The 19,927-nt window shown below is 46.9% G+C and overlaps 6 protein-coding genes across 6 annotated transcripts in view, besides 2 other annotated features; 5 read left to right on the top strand and 1 right to left on the bottom strand.

The window, feature by feature from the left end:
* TSTA_030410 (arginyl-tRNA synthetase) overlaps positions 1–911 on the top strand; it is a gene marked incomplete at both ends in the record, with an annotated part of 2,072 nt that extends 1,161 nt beyond the window's left edge. The window contains 3 exons of the mRNA XM_002480163.1: positions 1–55; positions 133–376; positions 431–911. The exon at positions 1–55 is cut by the window's left edge and continues 5 nt beyond it. Of these exons, the coding sequence (XP_002480208.1) occupies positions 1–55; positions 133–376; positions 431–911 (780 nt within the window). The remainder of the gene's footprint in view (positions 56–132; positions 377–430) is intronic.
* Positions 912–2,083: 1,172 nt separating this feature from the next.
* TSTA_030400 (uncharacterized protein) lies at positions 2,084–4,327 on the top strand (the record flags this gene model as incomplete). The annotated part of the gene is made up of 5 exons (XM_002480162.1): positions 2,084–2,236; positions 2,294–2,790; positions 2,890–2,933; positions 3,085–3,729; positions 3,825–4,327. 5 exons carry the CDS (start codon positions 2,084–2,086, stop codon positions 4,325–4,327), a joined length of 1,842 nt encoding a protein of 613 aa, XP_002480207.1.
* A 4,451-nt stretch (positions 4,328–8,778) lies between these two features.
* Positions 8,779–8,825: a microsatellite.
* A 685-nt stretch (positions 8,826–9,510) lies between these two features.
* TSTA_030390 (uncharacterized protein) lies at positions 9,511–11,545 on the top strand (the record flags this gene model as incomplete). Its single annotated transcript, XM_002480161.1, has 2 exons — positions 9,511–11,356; positions 11,412–11,545. 2 exons carry the CDS (start codon positions 9,511–9,513, stop codon positions 11,543–11,545), a joined length of 1,980 nt encoding a protein of 659 aa, XP_002480206.1.
* Positions 11,546–12,864: 1,319 nt separating this feature from the next.
* On the top strand, positions 12,865–14,287 carry TSTA_030380 (uncharacterized protein). Its single transcript, XM_002480160.1, has 2 exons — positions 12,865–12,930; positions 12,991–14,287. Exon 2 carries the CDS (start codon positions 13,031–13,033, stop codon positions 14,117–14,119), a length of 1,089 nt encoding a protein of 362 aa, XP_002480205.1. The 5' UTR covers positions 12,865–12,930; positions 12,991–13,030; the 3' UTR covers positions 14,120–14,287.
* Positions 14,288–14,559: 272 nt separating this feature from the next.
* Positions 14,560–15,652, top strand: TSTA_030370 (GPI-anchor biosynthesis protein (Pig-F), putative). Its single transcript, XM_002480159.1, has 3 exons — positions 14,560–15,008; positions 15,069–15,355; positions 15,423–15,652. The coding sequence occupies exons 1-3, from the start codon at positions 14,586–14,588 to the stop codon at positions 15,541–15,543; spliced, it is 831 nt and encodes a 276-aa protein (XP_002480204.1). The 5' UTR covers positions 14,560–14,585; the 3' UTR covers positions 15,544–15,652.
* Positions 15,653–15,785: 133 nt separating this feature from the next.
* Positions 15,786–15,814: a microsatellite.
* TSTA_030360 (Rho GTPase activator (Sac7), putative) lies at positions 15,793–18,806 on the bottom strand (the record flags this gene model as incomplete). Its single annotated transcript, XM_002480158.1, has 3 exons — positions 15,793–18,219; positions 18,273–18,428; positions 18,638–18,806. The coding sequence occupies 3 exons, from the start codon at positions 18,804–18,806 to the stop codon at positions 16,220–16,222; spliced, it is 2,325 nt and encodes a 774-aa protein (XP_002480203.1). The 3' UTR covers positions 15,793–16,219.
* Between the last annotated feature and the right edge of the window lie 1,121 nt (positions 18,807–19,927).

Genomic DNA, 19,927 nt, shown 5'->3' with positions numbered 1-19,927 from the left:
GCACCCCTCTATACCTTACCCGAGACATCGGTGCTATTGTCGAACGACACAACAAGTACCACTTTGACAGAATGATCTACGTGGTTGCTTCCCAGCAAGATTTGCACTTGGCTCAACTATTCAAAGTTACAGAGCTGATGGGGTATAAGGATATCGCCGATAAATGCCAGCACATCAACTTCGGAATGGTCCGGGGAATGAGCACTCGAAAGGGCACGGTGAAGTTCTTGGATGATATCCTGCGTGACGTTGCGGACAAGATGCACGAGGTTATGAAGAAGAACGAGGACAAGTATGTGCAAGTCGACGACCCTATTGCAACTGCAGACACACTCGGTATCACTGCTGTTATGGTCCAAGACATGTCTGGCAAGCGGTAAGTATTTTTTCCATTCCGTATACAGCGAAATATGTACTAACTAATTCGTAGAATCAACGGTTATGACTTCAACCTCGATGCCATGACTTCCTTTGAGGGCGATACAGGTCCATACCTGCAATATGCTCACGCTCGTCTCTGCTCCATTCTCCGAAAAGCCGAGATCAATGTCGAAGACCTTCCCAAGGCTAATTTGTCCCTTCTCACTGAATCTCACGCCATTGATCTTGCGCGATATTTGGCCCAATGGCCGGATGTGGTCCTTAACACTGTCAAGACCCTGGAACCTACTACTGTCCTTACATATCTGTTCCGTATGACACACATGCTTAGCTCGAGTTACGACATTCTACGTATTGTTGGCCGAGAGCAAGAGTTGGCTTTGGCACGTATGGCATTGTACGAGTCTGCTCGACAAGTGCTTCACAACGGTATGAAGTTGTTGGGATTGAACCCTGTTTCACGGTACGTACATTATTCCTGTTCATTCGTTCACTCAGGCCCTGTACTGACTATCTTTAAAAGTATGTAAAAAGGAAAAAGAGGAATATCGGTGTCGTGTTAGATTCCCAAGGATAGGATTTCATGATCTTGTATTAGATAGGTATTTATGGTTGAACATGATGTCAATGATTAGCATCGAGTATCGCAACAAATATGCAGCACATTCAACCTTGGCCCTCAACATCCAATATGTTCGTCGAACATCCTTAACCCATTTAAGGGTAAGAGCTGCGTCGATAAAGCCGTAACCCTAACATCGTACATTGCTTGCTTAGGTAAGTTACTACGTCTCCAGGTTTCAGGTAAGGGAACATGTCGACTACATACGCTGGAGCAAGATATTCATCATACTCAGCTTTCCGTCTGAGACTTACACCGTGTGCTCTCAACGTACAGCCTGGAGGAAGCAGTCAGACAAGACACCTCAGCAAAGAGACCTAAGAGGTGCGCCAATAGTTTATGCATATATGTAACTTAGTAATCTAGTGTCAAATATGATAAGGCAACGCAGATCGGTGCAAATGTGCCGAACGTCCCAAGGATTGGTTCGATCATAGGGTCTACCTATTTTCCACTTTTGCTTGGATGGATGTTTAGTACGCGATAGTCCACCTAACTACGCACGAAGTTGCATATAGCAATCACTTCGTATGTACTGTAATGTGTCCAACATCATTGTTCGCTGAACAACCGGATACTGAGCCGGATTTGTGCCTGAGGAAGTCATTCACATTACATCTTCCAGGTCGAACTTTTCAAACCGGGACCGTCGGATTTGAGATATCTCTTTCTCAGTCTCGCGTCGCAAAGACTGGTAGGAGAGTAGGTCCAGACTATGCATTTTAGTCCATGTCATGAACTATGATGAATTAACGTCCATGGGTAAAATAAATAATGCTGCCGTCATTGAGAAACACAATCTCTGCACAAAAAAAGCTCTTCGAACGGACAAACGTTAGCATTATTCTATACGGAGAGGAACTGCAAAAGAATCTACAACCACTTTTCGACGCCGTACCTGAGATGAAGACGAGATAAGTGCTTGGTTACAAAGAAATACTTGACGCAACTATTGTGCCTCATTATGAAGCGCGACAAATTACGGATGAGAATTTCAATGAACCAATGTTCTCTTTACATACTTCAGGGTCGTCTTGTAAGTAAGGTAGACTCTGAAGCCAGATCAGGAGCTGATTCGGTATGAATAGGGAACCCCAACCAGTTGGAGAGAGCCCGGCATTTTGGCTCAGTGCCTGTTCATTTCTCGATGTCCCCGACGATGGTGATGATATCCACAACACGATAGGGTTGATCAGAAATACCAACCTGTTGCAATTCTTTCCGCCATTCCATGTAAGTTTTAGACAAAAATAGGTTCCTCTGGTGAGATGGCTGATCAATCGAATGTAGATGGCAGGTCTATTCTTCTATATGCTGACAGCAATCCTGGATTCGTCTTTGGTCGTCAATCACCCCGCAGCAGCAATCACAGCCGAGCATGTGATAAACATAATAAACCAAGGAGTCACAACATCCCTGGGTGCAGCTGACTCAATCCTGACAGATCTATCCAGAACCGAAGCTGGTCTGGAAGCTCTATCAAAACTTGACAAAGTTATCTACGGAGGAGGGCCTCTTTCCCCTCAAACGGGTAATATTATTGCACCACGGGTGAAGAATCTGTCCAGTGCACTTGGACTGACTGAAAATGGGCTTATGCACTGCATTGCATTGAGAGGGACAAGTCATTGGGACTGTCTGAGATTCAACACTCGCGTCGGTTATCGATTCGAGGAAGTCTCGCCTGGTGTCTCCGAATTCGTCATCTCTCTGAGTCCCAAACACAGAGTATTCCATCCTGTATCCTGGCTCTTCCCGGATCTTGAAGAGTACCGTACACAAGATTTGTATGCTCGCGTTGATCGAGCTCAGGGAAGGCTATGCAGTCAACACTGAGGAAGAGTCACGGGAGATGATCGACAAACTATGGGGAATCATCTGTGAAGCGAATCTACAGGCACCGAGGTTCTCACGCGTACCAAAATCACTAGTCTATATTCTTAGACTAATAGAAACATTTAATCGAAGCGGGAAGATGACCGCTTAACGCTAACTCACCGTCCTCAAATTCACTTCTCAAATCGATGTCCTCTACTCAGCAGTCGGGGAAGGTCTGCTGAGTGAAGGACTAGAGCTGACAGACCACTCGAGTGCTGAATCAATCAAATCACTGGCAAAGAAGCTCTATGCTCAACTATTAAATTCTGATGAAGGCGCACCCATGTTAGACGACGATGATAACGTGTTTGAATTAGGCATGGATTCGTTGCAAGTTGTGGTTGCTGTGCAGAAGTTGAAGGCCGCACTTAGGTCACAGAATCTGAGAGTCGATACTAGCAATATTGGTCCGCATTTCTTCTATACTGCCCCGTCAAGCAATAAACGTGCTCGGGCTATTGATCGGCTTATCAATGGAGTGAATACGGATAATGATCATTCTGAAGATGTTAATGATAAAGTCCCCATTCGTCAAATTTATATGCAGGCCATGATTGACAAGTATACGACCGGTCTCGACGCTAAACTTGCACCCAAGAAGGGGCGTACTGACAACTTGACTGTCGTACTCACTGGATCCACGGGCTCTCTAGGGAGCTATGTTCTGCACTCGCTCATTAAAAGCCCTCAGATAGCCAAGGTCGTCTGCTTCAATAGATCTGCCGATGCTCAAGAAAGACAGACAGCAGGCAACAAACAGAAGAATTTACTCACACCCTGGGACTCGCCAGACACGGAGTCAAATCCAGTCGAATTCTTGACAGCAGACTTATCCAAGCCCGACCTGGGTCTTGGAGAATTGCCGGTACCCGCCATCTGATTGATTTAAGCAGAAAGTGTACCTACCGAGCCCCGATCTTGTTAATATCAAGTATTTCTACAGCCCTGAACTGGATGCAAAAGAACCCTGGACAGAGCGTACTTGAAACTATCATCCATGACCTCGATAGTCCCGAGTTTCTTGGGTATGGAGAATCCAAATACATATCGGAAAGATTAGTGGAGGCTCATAGCTTAACATCTGGGTATACCTCTTCTGTCATGAGAGTTGGTCAAATCGCGGGCCCCGTGTTGTCTACAGTCGGTATTTGGAATGTGCAGAAATGGTTCCCTAGCTTACTGGCTAGTTCGAAGCATTTGGGATTACTTCCGGATTCTCTGGGAACGATGAGCAGTGTCAATTGGGTTCCGGTTGATGTTCTGGCTAGGATTATCGTACAGCTTGTTGACCAGACTTGCAATACCCATGCTGAAGGTGAAAATGATAAGAAGATACAAACCGAGTTTGAAGTTACGAATCTTCTGAAGGATAGCTCGGAAGCGTCCAGCTTACGAGCTGTTTCATCTCATTGGATGAAGATATGGCTGAAACAATGGGCTTTTTGATGGAAAGCTAAAAACAAGGATGTACGTATTTCGTGCTAGCGATTATTCCATTGCCTAATTCTATAGCGAAGTACATTCATATTTGATTAGTACGCACCTAAGCAGAAAACATAGTGCTGGAGTGCCTACAATATTCTTTCCTGTTTAGGTAATTACCGGGTGGCTTAGGGCTAAGTTCTTCCGAGAGTTTTCCCGGTCTCTTGTTGTATTGTAGCACTTGCCCGTGGCAATGCAGTGTAATCTAACAGATTGGATATCTCGGAGTAAATCTTACGTAGTAAGGATCTCAAATGTCAATTTCTATAGTTCTCATCGGTAATCTGAATCCATAAATTCTTCAACATCCACCCCAATACGTGCCTATGCGGACGGACGCTATCGGCTATCCCTTGCGTCTGACAGCTGCAGATGTGTGCACATGATGTAGCTTGATTGGGGTTGCTTCTCTGACCGCCCTTTTGACGACGATAGCACAATACGAATTGTCCAAGGTATCATGATGGTGCAGCCCAATCAGCATACATAATCCAAACACAAACTTGACAACTTGAGTAGGACAGCTGCAAGTGTTTAAACAAACATCGAGCAGACTCTAGATCTAATTATACGAAGCGTTTCTCGTGCGATCTGATTCGTCGATGATGTCATTTTGTTCGCTGCATAGTCATGAAGAGTTGTGAATAAACTTCTTAATGCATGTCATGTCAATTGCGGAGAAATCATCGTGGGACTGGTTATCAGTTACACGCCATTGGGTCGAGTTGATCATCAATGGCGAAATCTCAGACTGTCAGCTAGTTTCACTAACCGATATCACCGTCTCCTAGACGTCGAGAAACAAGTCTAACGGATAATCGGGTCAGTACCATTTGCACAATGCACAGTACATCCTTATCATCCCCGGGAACCTTGGAAGATAATGGAAATACGTAACCATTCAATCACGATGTATGATACGGCGAGAAACCAGCCGCCTCACTTTTCAACGTACGTGCCTGCATATCCGACTAGCGACAAGGGAAGACCTGAACATCATTCAGATCATAGGTTTCTGTCTGCCCAGCAATACCAATGCGGATAACGGGGCTGACGGTAGTAATTGCTTGTCATGAATTTGCCGCACGACAGCTGACCAGTCATACCACAGTAAAAGCCGACTTGCAAAGCCAGCTGGCAAATTTCAAAGTCGCCCCAACTGTGATCTGCATGTGATCAGTCATAAAAGTCGACCGGAACTGTCATGTCATTCGTCCATATAGGGAAAATATCCTCTAGTCAGAGAACCTTAGGATGAACCAAGTCCGTTTTCCTCGTTCGACAAGCAAAATAGAGATCTTCGGAGGTCGGAGGCTGAAGGAAATCAAGATCTGACCATACAGGACTGGTAGAAAGGCCGTGCAGAGCTGTGCAAGCTGCACTAACAGTGATCTGGCGGACACGACCCAACTGGCAAACCTTGGCCTCTTGCATGTTGACGATGGTAGATTGTCTCGAGTCTTCCTTTTACTGAAGCTGACGTGGGAGTTAAAGGTATGAAACAGCTAGAACAAAAGGAAAGAGATTGATCTCGTGACTTTGGGGGTTGCGCGGCAGTCGCACACTACCTGGACACCTCAGTCCCAAGTCAGTCACCTTCCGGATTAGGATATTATCAAACCCTGAGAAGGTCTGATTATACGCCCCTCTTCGTTTATTCAACTTTTAATGATTATGCACCGTCATCAGCCTTCAATTTCTTTGGCGCGGAGATTTTTATCAGCTCTCCTCGGTGCCCGAAATCGACACAAGAGGGGACCATTCGCGATTGGGGTATTCTCTAATGCACAGCGCATAGCGAACGACACTCAACTTCTGAGGGGCCAGTCTCGCTGGTTAATTCTGAGTTTTCGTTAGCGATTAGGAGCATACACAGGACAAGTTGAGTTTCCTGAATCCGAGAGACATTCCATCTTCAGGGATCTGCAGTCGACTTCCATGCCAGCACATTTTCGAAGAACAATGATTAAAAACAAGCCAGCGCTGCATTTGCCGGTAACACTTGGGGTCTGATTGACCAGTACTAAGGGTAAGAAAGCAGATAATCGTCACTGTGTGCAGGATTATCATAGAGTTCCTGACGCTAGCAAGATATTTCAATAGTACGCGATAGGTCACGACTAGCAATATATGTATGTATTGCTGATCGAGTTCTTTACAGATTGACATATTAAAAAAGAGGCTGAAGGCTAGTAGGGTCAGCCCTACCCGAATGAATTTCGAACTCCTGTGAGCCTACAATACTAGGTTCGTACATTATCGCCTAATGCAGTGTGAAAGAAAGTGTTCGAAGCGCACAAGCAACTAAGAAAAAATTTTTTTCTTCTCTTTGCTTCCAGAAGCCGGCGGTCCGCCTGGCGGATAACTCTATGATCTATCCCACATACTTTGCTTAGATTTCGGCCCAATGACTCATTTCGAGATCAGTGGGGGGAAGTTTCTTTTGCTTTTGGTAGTTATACTTGTAATGTATTGGCGTGACATCAGCTTGGTTCGAGATCGGAGCTATGTTGCATTTTGACTGTCAGGAACAGGCGTCAACAAAACAAAACAGAAGAAGACTTTAACGAAAAAAAGAAAGGCCGAGTTAGTGACGTCGTAAGTGTACTGGGAACGAAACGGGAGGAGCCGTAATGCAAACCATGGCTGCCCGAGTGGATATCCCGTCCCATAGATCGTTTAATACGCAGTGGACGATACAGGAAAAAGATAAACAAGTCAACATCTAGAGAGTACACTTGCATACATCCAGATTCCAGGCACAAATCCGCTATTGATATCATAACAATCTGGCCAAGCTGATCACAAATTTCCTGTAGGCTTCGCCACAGTCTCGAGAAAAGCCGCTCTCGCCTGCAGGGATGACCGCTGTAATGGCATCATTGGGCTGCAAATAGCAGTCCAACACGTCTTGTATGGCAATGAATTGGGCAGCCAACCAGCTTTAAAGTGTCTGTGTTTCCCGGTTTCAAACCCTATTGTAATTTTACAATTTTCGCTTGAGAGATTTATTTTGTCGGACTCTCTTCTCTTGAATCTCTTGTCTAAGAAAGGGTCCAGTCATTGTATTTAATCTTGATTATATTTTCAATGGATGAGTTTGAAGCAATAGATTTGATTGGAGCAACTATATCCTAACGTACGATCTTACCGTGTTACCGTACGATCTTACCGATAAGAGCCTATCGGATGTGGTAGTACACCGAGATGAGCGGACTTGATCAGACAAGAGAATTGAACATTCATAATTCATAATTTTCCAAGTCAAGATGATGGCTGTCTGTGTAACAGTATCAATATTTGCAAACAGGGACTCCCGGTATAAGCAGATAAACAACAACTCGATGTCTCTGAATAGCTTCCATGTAGACTCTCTAGCGTGATCATGATGACTATCGGCTGGCCCCATTCTGACACTCTCGAAACGCCGTTCCGAAAATACCCTCTCCACGAACCACTCATTGTCTTGTTGACCTACTCCGTACTCCGGACTGAATGCTTTATGCCTTCGTAAGGTATATTACAAGTATAGCGCAGCCCAACGCATAACAACTGACTCACTCAACCCAATTGCTATGTCACCCCTTTTCTGAGAGAGCAAAGAGAAGACGGAAGCTGAAACAAGTATTCTTGCCTAGATGAATTAGAGATCATCTCGTCGACTAATAGGACTTATAGGGTTGTGTCCATTCCGTGATATACCTTTGGGGCTCAGACAAGAAAGAGAGAAAACTTTGAAAAAGTACATAGTACAGTGGCGCCGTAAGGTGGTACAAATAGTTGCTCTTTGAATCCTTTACGACCCGCGCTGTCCTTAGACTTTTTTTTTCACTTTTCCACTTTTCCACTTCAAGGAATCCATCTCGCAGCAAACCAAGGTGAAACTACTGCACGGCGTGGCCTATCACGGGACGGGGCAGCCTGAGGACGGCAACTTATCCCACCTCCACCGACAACAAACTCCCACCCTTTTTACTTCATCCTCTCCCTCACTCGCTCCTCGTCAAGGGCTGGTCCTTCGCTGGTCATTCTGGCGTTTGCCCATTTTATTTTACCTTTGCCCAACACTAAACGGGTATCCCTGTTATCATCGTTACCTGACCCGGTTCTGCTCGTCGTGTTTCGTCTTGTTTTGTCACGCCTTCGTCTCTTTTCCCACCGCGCTGGTTTCGTCCTCTTGCCTGCTTTGACCCACCCTTGCAGGCTCTGTTGTCTGCCAATTTATTTTTATTACAGTACTCTGATCGACTTTTTCCTTCCAACACGCACCACCCCCCCCCTCTTGACCCGACAGGAAACTGTGATTCTCATACTTCTGCTGCGTCTCGTCGACATCAACCTTGGTTTCTCAGCCTCAACTTACTTCCTACTCTATCCGTCCTCCATCCACCAACCTATTAACTTAATTGTCCGATCTGTCGCTGTCACTGTCGCCGCCGCCGCTACTACTGCTGCTCCTACTTTTTTGACAGACGTGCGCTGGCTTGCCCCTCCGTTAACAATTTTCTGACTGCAGCGTAACGCACCTGCACCCGGTTGGAGCAAAGTGCGTTCTCTCGACCTCCTGTCTTACCACGTCTGCTACAGCAAATTCTTATTTCTTCTTCTTTATTCTCTCCACTCGAACCCCACTGTCAACTGAGTCGGTCTGCCAGATCACCCAGTCGTCAACGGCCTATAACCTTTCATACACAGCTGACATCCGGCGCTGCCCATTCACAGCTTGCCAGAACAACCAGCTGTCCACCGTTGACTCACCTTCGCTGCAGCACTTCGCCGTTTCGAGTGAATAGCTGCCTCCTCAACATATTACCCGTCTCATAGACTACTGTGCCGCCAGTTTTTCGATGGAGCTAGATTCGACTATTGTGGATATAGATTACCAATACAGAGCCACTGCCGGTCGTTAACGACTTCTCTACTCGGATCATTGATCAACGGGGCCTAGACACTGCCAGGGTTCCGCCCAAGGTTGACTCACTGACCACATTGGGTACAAGACAGGTGTTGCTGCTGGGCAAAAGGATTCGATTGGGTAGGCCTCGAGGCCGAAGAATTGGCCCATTGCTGCCTGCATTCCTTCGACGGCTGCTACCCACACACTGTGTGAATAAAAGCCCTCCGGGTCCGCCACCGCCGTTATCATCATGGCCAAAAAGGTTCAACAGGTACCATCTGCAGCTTACATTGAAGACTATGATGACCAGACAGGCGACGTGGTTGACGGAACACGCCAAAGCGCAAACATTGCTGCCAAGCGATCCAAGTCCGACATAAGACCTGGTGAATTCGGACATCTTGACTTTGCCAGTGCCAGTGACTCTGGCTATTCCAGCCGTACTACGACAACTGGTGGCAGTGGACAATCCCGTGCGAGTGGCAGACCTGAACCTGGATCTTTGACGATAAACACTTCAGCACATTCTAGGGTGACTGGGCCACCGCCGCCGCCATTACAACAAACCCGTGTCAAGGAAAGCCGAAAGGAAAAAGGAAAGCAACGTGAAGAGAAGAGAGCATCCGCGGATATGATCCATATGGAACGTCAACGACACGCCAATGATATGGCAGCTCCTGTGAGGTCTCCTTCCAAATCCAATCGTCGGGAAAGCGCCTCTATGCAACACCAACAGGATATATATTGGGGGTGTCTGAATGGCTACCACAATGTCCATGGAATGCACCCCCCACCTCCTATGGATCCCCGGGCGGCTTATGCCTCCTCATATTACTACCAACAGGGTGCTCCTCCGGTGCAAAATATTCCACCTGCGTCTCCTCAGTCTACACAATTTGGATACCCATATGGCGCTGCTGATGTCATGATTGCACAGTCTCGTCAACGACGACCCAGTCGCTCTTCTACTTACCACTCCGACAATAGGCCTATGAGTTTCCACGGTGGAATGCAAGAACCTGTATACAACCCAGGCGCTCTACCAATGGGCCAATACGAACGTACTCCATCTGTTTACTCTGGGTATTTTACCCAACCGCCCACCCCGCGTCAGCAATATTATGCTGAACCAGATTCTCCTTACCAAGCCATATATGAACGGTCTTCCATATCCAGGCCAAGGGACCAAGCCCGGAGAGGCTCCATTTACGGACGCGCAGCAGTGGACCAGAGCACACCAAAGGCCTCGTATGAAGAAGGGTCGTTCCTAGAACGTCAAATTTCCAGGGAACACCGTCCTCGCCGGATGTCGCAATCCCAGCGACGGCCGGAAACTTACGATGAAGACGAGAGCTTCTATCGTATGCCACCTCCACCACCACCGAAGCCCAAGGTCGTCCAGCCCAAGGTTCAACCCAAGATCATCCACCAGAAGCGTCCTGACCTTACCCACAAGGCGGCAACCACTGGAAGTATGCCACCTCCGACAAATCGTCGTATGTCTCAATCACGAGACTCTTGGGATATGTCAGAGCTGAAGCAGGCTCTACCTCACCAGCAAATTCGCAAGATCTCTGCTGCTCCTGAACGTAGCCGAAGCATGAGAACCAGAAGGACATCATACCATGAATCCGAATCTGGTCGTCAGATCGCTGTTGAAGATTCTCGTCGTCGACGTACGCAGTATCATGATGAAGAGCCTAGCATTCGCGACGTTCCTGAAGTTCGCGAACGGCCGATGGCTATCTCAGAAATGGAGCAGAAACAGCGCAACGCCGAAGAATACCAAGCATCTAAATCTGGCAGGTCTGGGGTTTCTCGTGTCCCTCTGACAGAGGATGCCTTACGAATGAAGGCTAAAATTGCCCAACGTGTCGATAGTGACAGTGGTAGCCAAAAGACTCGATCCAACAGCAGCCGAGGAAGCGACGCCCGTACACGGGATGGTAGCGGAGTCGGTTCGAGGGTCGACGATGATGGCGGTTTCACTATGACCATGAATGGGATGACCATTGGTTTCACTCATGAGTCAGTTACTGGAAAGAGGATTCACCTGAGAACAAACGATCATGGTTCCATTGGCCTCAACATCGAAGGTCGCCGCCCGAAGCGGTACATCATGCCCGGAGGCTCTGAATATACGAGCACTAGCAGCAGAAAGGAAATTGAGGATGGCCGGCGCGCCAGAGAAGACCGACGATCTGATCGTGCTTCTCGGCGATCCAGCCGCTCGACCTACAGCGGTCGCTTTGATTAATTATGCTCGCAACGTGGTTGTTGTTTAGGTTCAACGGACAGGAAAAGGACATGGGATGGTTATGGCGTGGAAAAGAGGGATTAAAAACGGATTGGGAGGTATTTTGGATTTTGTTTGGTCTCGCACCCTATATCAAAAGCAACGGATTTGAAAAGTTTGGATCTTCCTTCATATTTTCTGGCTTTTTGAAGGAGCGCAAAAGACAAAAGTCTCTGAGATCCTCACACTGGGAGGGATTTTCTTGGCCTTTTTTTTCTTGGTTCATTTTCAATTTCGCTCAAGAGAGTTTTGTTTTGTGTCCAGCAATGGCTTTTATCTTGTCATGGTGGTACGACCTGTACGATGTAACGACCCTCAAAACAAACATGCCTCTGCAGTTGATGTTGATGTTTTATGTTTGACCTTCGTCGCATATATCATGTTATTTTCGTGTTTGATGCCTGTATGACCCTTATGATGATGTTGATGATTTTCTGATCTCATGATTTCCACTACAATATTGCATTGCATTGTCCTTTACTACCTTTTTCTCTAACCGACACTTCTACCACTTTTCGTATTGGTTTTTCCCTTCATCCCGTTATTGATCTTATAGTCTGCATTTGCGTCTCACTCAACGTTATACCCCCCTGCAGTCTGATTCGATTCCTGCCTTTTAACATGGCTGTACTTTTACCGTCGTCTGCCATGTCGATATAATTTACTTTTCAATCGTCACCATGCGCAACCTTGTAAAATGACCTGTTTTCCTACAAGATCTTTACAAGAATTTTTCAACAGCGCCCTTTTTTACCTCCCTGTATATCAGATATATCTTCCTTTCTGTCATGCTTTTCAACACATGTATGTACTTGCAATATTGTGAGAGAAAACACTATGGAAATCAAATCAATTTCTCCACCCTAAGATAGATCTAATTTAAGCTCCCGCGTTTACCCACGGAACCGGCTCGATTCGGGATCCACACACCTTAACCTAAAACAAGTTCACGTGATCAGGATGTGGGCCATTTAATGCTGACATAATTCACTGTTGCCCAGGACAACCCTTCCGACCCAAAACAACTTAACGTTCTGGGATGTCCCCAGCCTCCTCTTCGTTCTGCCATGTCATTCGATCAACCACCGGATTTTCTGTGCTGGTGACTTCGAACGACATCTGGAATAACTATTTTTTGCTGATTTTACAGTTGAGTATTTCCTCTTTACTAAATTCTTTAACCATCACGTTGACACGTTTATATTACTATCGACTCTTCTATCGCGCCCGCATTCCGAGTTCAGACCGTTGAAGTTGTTATCCACATTCCCTCGCCCACTATTCCACGCATATCTCACTTTTTTTTTCGGTGGAGAAGTACATATTATATCGAGCGGGGATAGGAGGGGTGAACTGGACGGTTTTGGATTGACAGTGAGTCCTCTCATCGTGAAAAATAAGATGATATGATGTACTAATGCGTGCAACATCCAGATCATAACATCGTGAGCCTCAAGGCTCCGAGTCAATCAAGATGCCTCCATATATTGTCCCTGGCGCAGATGTCGTCGACAACGCCTCCGATGGCACGAGGACTCTTGTGTCGCGAGCATCCACCAAAACAGCCGTCGTAGGAGGACAAGGAACCATAAGCCCGGACAAAATAAACATGCAAGGAATGCTTGCCCTCTTCGCGATCTTAGGAGCAGCCTTCGTTCTTGCAACCATTTGGTTCTTCTTCTGGGCTAAGAATGGTGGTTGTGTGTTTCGGAAAGGTGATTGGGAAGATTACAAGTCTACAGTTCTGCGTCGAAAGGGTCCCGACGGTCGTACCTTGTCCAATGCTACCGCTAGCACGGATCTGGGAGGTGGTACTATTCGTGGCTATGACGATGATAACCTTACGTATACGGATATGACGGAAACAGCGACCGAGATTACCAATGAGAAGGAATCAGCACGAGGTGGACGAAAGAACAAGAGAAATCTCAAAGAGACCGCAAAAGAGAAATTACTGCGCAGGACCAAAGCGGAAAAATGGGAAGGCGAGGCGGACGATGATATGCGCGCTTACCGCCAAGAGAAACCTGCTCGTGTTGGTGGTATAAATCGGGAAGCTGAAGGCACATACTACGGAACAGAGTATACGCCAAGTTCTCCACCAACGGCATATACAGAGAGCGAGGTATACCGTTCGCCGCCACAGCCGGAGGAAGATCGTCGACGCAGAGACACACGCAACGTATCTGGATTCTCATTTACGGCCGGTAGCGAGGATGTCATCAGTCAAGCGACAGAGGAACATCTCATTCGCGACCCGGCACATACCCGGCGAGAAGCTCGTCGTCAACGTCGTGAACGCGAGGAGCGTCGATCTCGTCAGAACAGTCCCCGCAAACAACATCAAACGAATCGTACATCCATGCCTGGAGGATACACGGAGCCATTGGATTTCTCGTCTCGTGGAACCAATTCTGAGTATCAGTACTCGACCGTCGATACTGAGGATGACCTCGGCACTAGGAGCTATCATCATCCCATCCCGGGGTTGAGTAAAGGTTACCGTCGAGACAGAGACGGTGGTGGACGTCGCCGACGAGACAGTTTGAGCGATAGTGAATAGTTGTTTACTTTGTTCTCAGTTTTTGTTCTCTGTTTCTATAGGTGTTTTCTCTCTTCCAGCTGGATGGGTTCTGGATTTATGTATGTATGGTATATGATTTCACGAGTTACTTTGCTTTCAGACTAGCATGTTAATGAGCAGCTCAAATTGAACAGTCAGTGTACTTGATCCCTGTGCCTTCTATTCTTGGAGATAATTTATCTCGTAGTCAATGTAAGTACAGTCTATCGTAGAAAATGACCTCGGAAGCTTGGGCCAATCGGTGCGCAGGTGGGGGGGACATTGACCATAGCTCCGCGACTTCCTGGATATTTAAATGTTTCCTCTCCTCAAACTCGCGACAGCTTCAATAACTCGCTCTTCCATATTCATCTTGCCACTCACGGTGTATCGATATATTAAAAAAAATAAGGGAATAGTCTTCCGGTGACAACTAGCAGATCACTGACTCCAAACTCCGGCCACAATGACTACATTATCACCAACTGTGTCCTCACCAAGCACAAGCAGCAAAGCACCCCCTTTACAACAAACCTCATCTCCAACCGAAAAAGCACATGCAATTGATATCCTTCCTACTCCGGTCGCGCAGGCGTATTCTCATATTCATCCAACAATCCTCCTAGGGTTATACTCTCTCCGATTCTCTTCGCTGGTATCCGATCCGGTCTCAACGCTATGGAGCGATTTACCTCTTTACACTATCATGCAGGCTGTATATGTAGTTACTTGTTTACCGCAAGCTGGGTCTTTGCAGCAACACCAACATGGCTATGGACATGGTGAAACGGGGTCGGGTGATGCAGGAGATGTGAAGAAGACGCCATCAGGAAAAAGGAAAAGACACGCATCAAGTCATAAGTCAGATACGCTGTCTCAGAAATTTACTGTTCGTCCTGCCTCTTCCTCTCTTTTTATTTTCCGATTTATTCTAATCTGCATTAAACAGGCATCATTCATCTCCCTAACATTAACCTTCCTCCTTGGAACCCCAGTCCTATCTATCCTACTCATCCTCTTCGGCGCCCCTTTTACAACTCATACCGCACACACAGTTCTATGTGCCGCGCACATGGCACTCCTAACAGTTATGCCACTGGTATACGTCCACGGCGTCGACAGTCTCGTCTGGAAACAAGTCTGGGCATTTGCGCGACCTGCCGATGCCCTTTGGGGCGGTGCTTTGGGCGCTTGTGTTGGTGCTTGGTTGGGTGCTGTTCCGATTCCGTTGGATTGGTGCGTTTTCCCCTCTTTTTATGTACTTCTGTCCATGTTTTGGGCTTGCTGACTTACTGTTGTGTAGGGACCGTCCGTGGCAGGCATATCCCATCACTATACTGACAGGAGCATATCTCGGGTTTGCGATTGGTCAGTTGCTTGGTCGGAGTCCTTTGCTGTATGGGAAGAGGATAGAATTTGATTAGAAGATTTCTCTAATTTTCACGCTGGGAAATACTCACTCTTTGATTGAAGTATATGTAAGATGTTAATTTTTATGTAGCAAATAGACACAATGTAGGATCAGTTCCGCTCAAAATCTAACTTACATCTTAACCCCGTGACATAATACACCAGTCTACTCATCATAGCTGAGGACACATTCACAAAGAAATGAAAAATGGGGAAGATAAATACAACCTTGGAAGTCATGAAGGTCAATACCAAGATTCATTCATTCATTCATTCATTGATTCAAGTCCTCCTAAACCATAGACCCGTTCGATACCAAGGGAATAATGAAAAAAATAGTAATAATAATAGATAAGAAAAGAAAAAGAAGATAATCAGGTAAGCCGCTTCAAGCTAGAAGAACCGCCAAGAGAGAAGAGATGAAAAGAAGTTAAGAAAAATCGACTCCGACATAATCGCTAGAAAAATCAATATGATAGCAAAAGGTATCGTTTCAACGTGACAGTTGGAAGGCCGACACGGGTATGAAAATGGACAGAAGGGCATAACGAACATGATGGGAGCAAAGACGACATGAGGCTAATGGGTGAATGACAAGGGGGGTATAAGGCAAAAACTTTTCCATTCCTAATCCTGCAAATCCGACGGTTTCATCTATTCATTCCTGCAAAATGAATGATTGCGATTTATTTACTTCGGGTCAGTTGTGGGCTGCGAGGGTGGGGCGCCTTCTGGCTGGATTACCACTGTCGGTTGAAGGGGCGATTGCCGCTGTGCTTGTAGATCTGGTTGCTGTGCTTGCTCACTACGTGGTTCGGTCTCCTTTGGCTGCTCGATTTGCGTTCGACTTGAGGCGACTGCATTAGATTGCGAGTCGGGTGGGCTCTTGGCTCGTTCACTGCCGTCCTTTTTGGGCGCAACCTTTGCCTTGATCTTGTCAAACAGACTGAGCTTCTCGTTATCTGAAGACACCCCGGGGGCACCTTCACGAGTAGTAGTGCCGGACCGCCCGACTTCGTTATCTGGTACCGAGGTGACGTCGGTACTAGGATTATAGGACTCGTTGGTGAAGCTTTGCCCTTGCGCACTCAAACTACCGATCGAGCTAGTACTAAACTCAGCTCCCGAATTTGATCCAACCATTGGCGGCGATGAAGTTTGTTGTCCATAATTGTATCTCCCAAGCGGGAAACGCCAACTGCGCCGATTGTCCCTCTTCTCTGACCTTGATACATCTTCGTATTGATCATAATCTGACTGATCAGTGTATGACGATTTGGAATGCATAGATGGGGTCCGAGAACGGTTGGGCTTGAGTGTGCTTTCAGATGGCTGGTGTTGATGGTAACTATTCACACCCTCTGGGAGGCCAACTGAATTGCTTTGGATTTCAGGAATAGTAGAAATACCCTCATTTGGAACCGCTGCTACCGGAGTCGCCGCTTGTGATATCGACGTAAAGTGCGCTGATTCATTGGAAGTAGCAGCACTCAATGAGTTACTGGAGCTTTGAGCACTAACATTGGCACTCCCGGGTATCCGCTTCTTTTTCAAACGGTTGGGCTGGCGAGGCTCCTTGTTCTCAGATGTAGGAGGAGACTTGGCAAAGAAGCTTGATATCTTGCGCTCTTTGGTGGGTGTGAGAAGGGGAGCAGGTGGCGACGCTATAGTGGATTGGGCTTCTAAGAATTGCGAAGCTTCAGCCGAGCCTTTTTCAAAGGGTGGCTGCGTTGCTGGCTTGGGTGCTTCATTGGCCTTCTCAACCGCAGGCGAACGACTTTCAGATGGGAGGTTGTGATTTACTTCAGCCGCAGATGTCAAACCTGCCGAAGAGGAAGAACCTGACTCTCCTGGTCGACCTAATCTCGGGGTTACCAGGCCAGGTGACCTCTTCGAGGGTACAGTGTTGCTGCGTTTCACAGTGCTGACAGTCGATGTTGGGGTGCCAGGGCTTTGAGTGTTGCCGGAATTGCGAGACGATACAGACACATTGCGACGGAGAGTCTCGTACTTCCTAAGACTATCCGCACCTCCACTGGCGTTTGAAGCAGAGCGACGGATTCCCGAGGATCGTGAAGGCGTACCTGGGGTGGCTGCTGTTGTATTCGAGAACTCCTTGACAGTCTGGGGGTCAGCTGCTGTGCCGTTCATGCCAAACAAAAAGTGGTCTTGGTTTTCGATCAAAAAGATCAACACATCTTGGCTAAGCCTATACTCCAAAGGTGCCATGTCATGGACAGGGTGTGATAACAACCCAGGTTGAAAGATAGCAGACAAGTTATTCGAAGTCATGCGATTCTTGTCGGACTTTGATGCGAAAACGGCCAAAAGGTCGAGGATGTAAAGAAGCAGTTGCTTGTTGAGTGGAGGAAGTTCACGAATAAGCTGCTGGTATGTAGCGACGGCTTTCTCATAGTCAAAATCACCAATATCAACCGCCTCTGTGCTGCCGACGGCCTGTCGTTGATGGTTTCGAATGGGTTCACGGAAGGCTTCATAAAAGTCGAGAGGGACTATAGGTTCCGGTAGCTGGTTCAAATACCGCCTTAGAATATTTGCAGCATCGTGCACAGTATACCCTGTCCAATCCAGTCCTTTGCCGTATCGTTCGGGCGAGTCGAATATTTCTTGTAATTCTTTGATACGTCGCGCGGAGCCGCTCAGACGGAAGATACCCTCAACCTCGGTTGCTGTGACGCTGATGAGATTCAACTTTGCCATACAGAGATGGAGAGATAAATACCTTGATCTTTGAGGAAAACACCGCACTTCGCGACAACGATTGGCACATAGCCGTATATAAAGCTCTCACCCTTGTCGTTAGTGAGGGAGATGGCGACATTGGCATATTTTATGCTGACGTTGAGCGGAACGCCAAAGATCCCGCCGGGTTGTGGTCCTACATGACGCGACAGAGTTAGGGACTATATCTTTTTGATCTGATATTAATAGAGATGAGGGAGCAAATAAGTGCAATGAACTCAATTTTGTCAACTCAAGTCAAAGATTTGGCGAATATCGTTATTCCACGTTTGAGAAGCAGCTGAGCCCAAATTCAAGCCATAGAAAGAGGCGCTGCCTTCATCATGGCCACCGAATATCACATACCTTTATTGTCATCATCCTTCTTTGTATTGCGCTTAAAATTCTTCCACCATGATGCAAGATCTCGTTTTGTCGGCGCAGCAGGAGGAGTAGGCTCTTGGCTATTGGCTTGTGTCGTGAAGTTCTGGGAAGATGGCTGTGCCGCAAGCGGCTGAGAAGTTCTTGTCGTCATAGTTGGCCTTGTCATGTGAAACTATTTCTCATTGTGTTAAATAGTGCACCTGTTATAAAACACCATACCTAATCATACATACAATTATGTAAGGTCAAAGAAAGAAGACCAATCTTTTCCGATATACAGTATGGCAATGTTCGCTGTGGCTGTTTCAGCGCTTCAGCTGAAGGCGCCGACGAGCTGTCTGGATGCGACCCAGAGGCGAATTTCAGTTGCATAGGCCGAGGGATCAGTATGCGACAGGCGGTTGCTAAAATTTCGAATAATCAGGAGCAATAGAAAGAGTATTTCGATGACGCTGAATGCGATCGGGTCCTATGTTGGAGATGGTTGGCGCTGAGGGGAGAAGAAAGGGAGGTTGGAAGGTGGTAATAGTCGTAGTGGTGGTGATGACGGCAGTAGGGTTGGTTGAAATGACCGTTGTCTGGGAGAGCAGAATATAACAGAAATGCAGGTGCCGAGAATTTTGAAGTGAACTGACAGGGCAGTAAAAAGGGGCAATATGTGTAACTGACAGAATCTGTCGCTGTGAGACAGAGAGAACAAGTGATGACTTGGAGGTTCTTTCTTCAGTTTGTATGCAGTCAGTCAGTGGCTTGGGCGGTGGCAGAAGTCAAAGGGTCACGGGAGTGGGGTACTGATACAGCGCAATACACACAAATGACTCAGTGCAGGGAGAGTGGATGCTGTACCGTATATGACATTACAAGGCATTGTAAGTATGCCATATCTTCAGCGCTGTCCATACAATAGTTATTATACATACTACTGAGTACAGTTATGCCGCCGGAGAATGTAATTTGAAAATTGGAGCCTTCGATTCAGCAGTTACCAATGGGCTGGTACGCAGGCATGTCCACCCGGCTGTTCCTGGCTTCAGTACTCCATAGTGGAACAGTTTTATAATTAGAAAGCGCCCAAAGCAGACAACCCCCAACAGTTAATTCTCATCCAACAACCACAAAGTTACCTCACGAGTCTGCGACCCTTGGGAGCGGCTGGAACTGGTGTGGAGGAATGCTCCGCTTGCGTCTCGCTGATACCAGATTATGAGTCTGTCTAGACCTTATCGGCCTCTGATTTTAGTTTGCTCCAAATATTTCTATACACACCCGAGG

Source organism: Talaromyces stipitatus, genomic scaffold, assembly GCF_000003125.1.
Source record: "Talaromyces stipitatus ATCC 10500 scf_1105507295541 genomic scaffold, whole genome shotgun sequence".
In the NCBI taxonomy this organism is placed as follows: domain Eukaryota; kingdom Fungi; phylum Ascomycota; class Eurotiomycetes; order Eurotiales; family Trichocomaceae; genus Talaromyces; species Talaromyces stipitatus.
This window is presented reverse-complemented; position numbering and strand designations above follow the sequence as displayed.

What these genes read in the sequence shown, in the direction of transcription:
- TSTA_030380 (XM_002480160.1), top strand. Translation starts at nt 13,031, where the DNA reads ATGCCTCCATATATTGTCCCTGGCGCAGATGTCGTCGACAACGCCTCC.
- TSTA_030370 (XM_002480159.1), top strand. Translation starts at nt 14,586, where the DNA reads ATGACTACATTATCACCAACTGTGTCCTCACCAAGCACAAGCAGCAAA. An exon ending in CGCTGTCTCAGAAATTTACT is followed by an intron (nt 15,009 to 15,068) that starts GTTCGTCCTGCC and finishes TGCATTAAACAG; the next exon opens with GCATCATTCATCTCCCTAAC. An exon ending in GTTCCGATTCCGTTGGATTG is followed by an intron (nt 15,356 to 15,422) that starts GTGCGTTTTCCC and finishes ACTGTTGTGTAG; the next exon opens with GGACCGTCCGTGGCAGGCAT.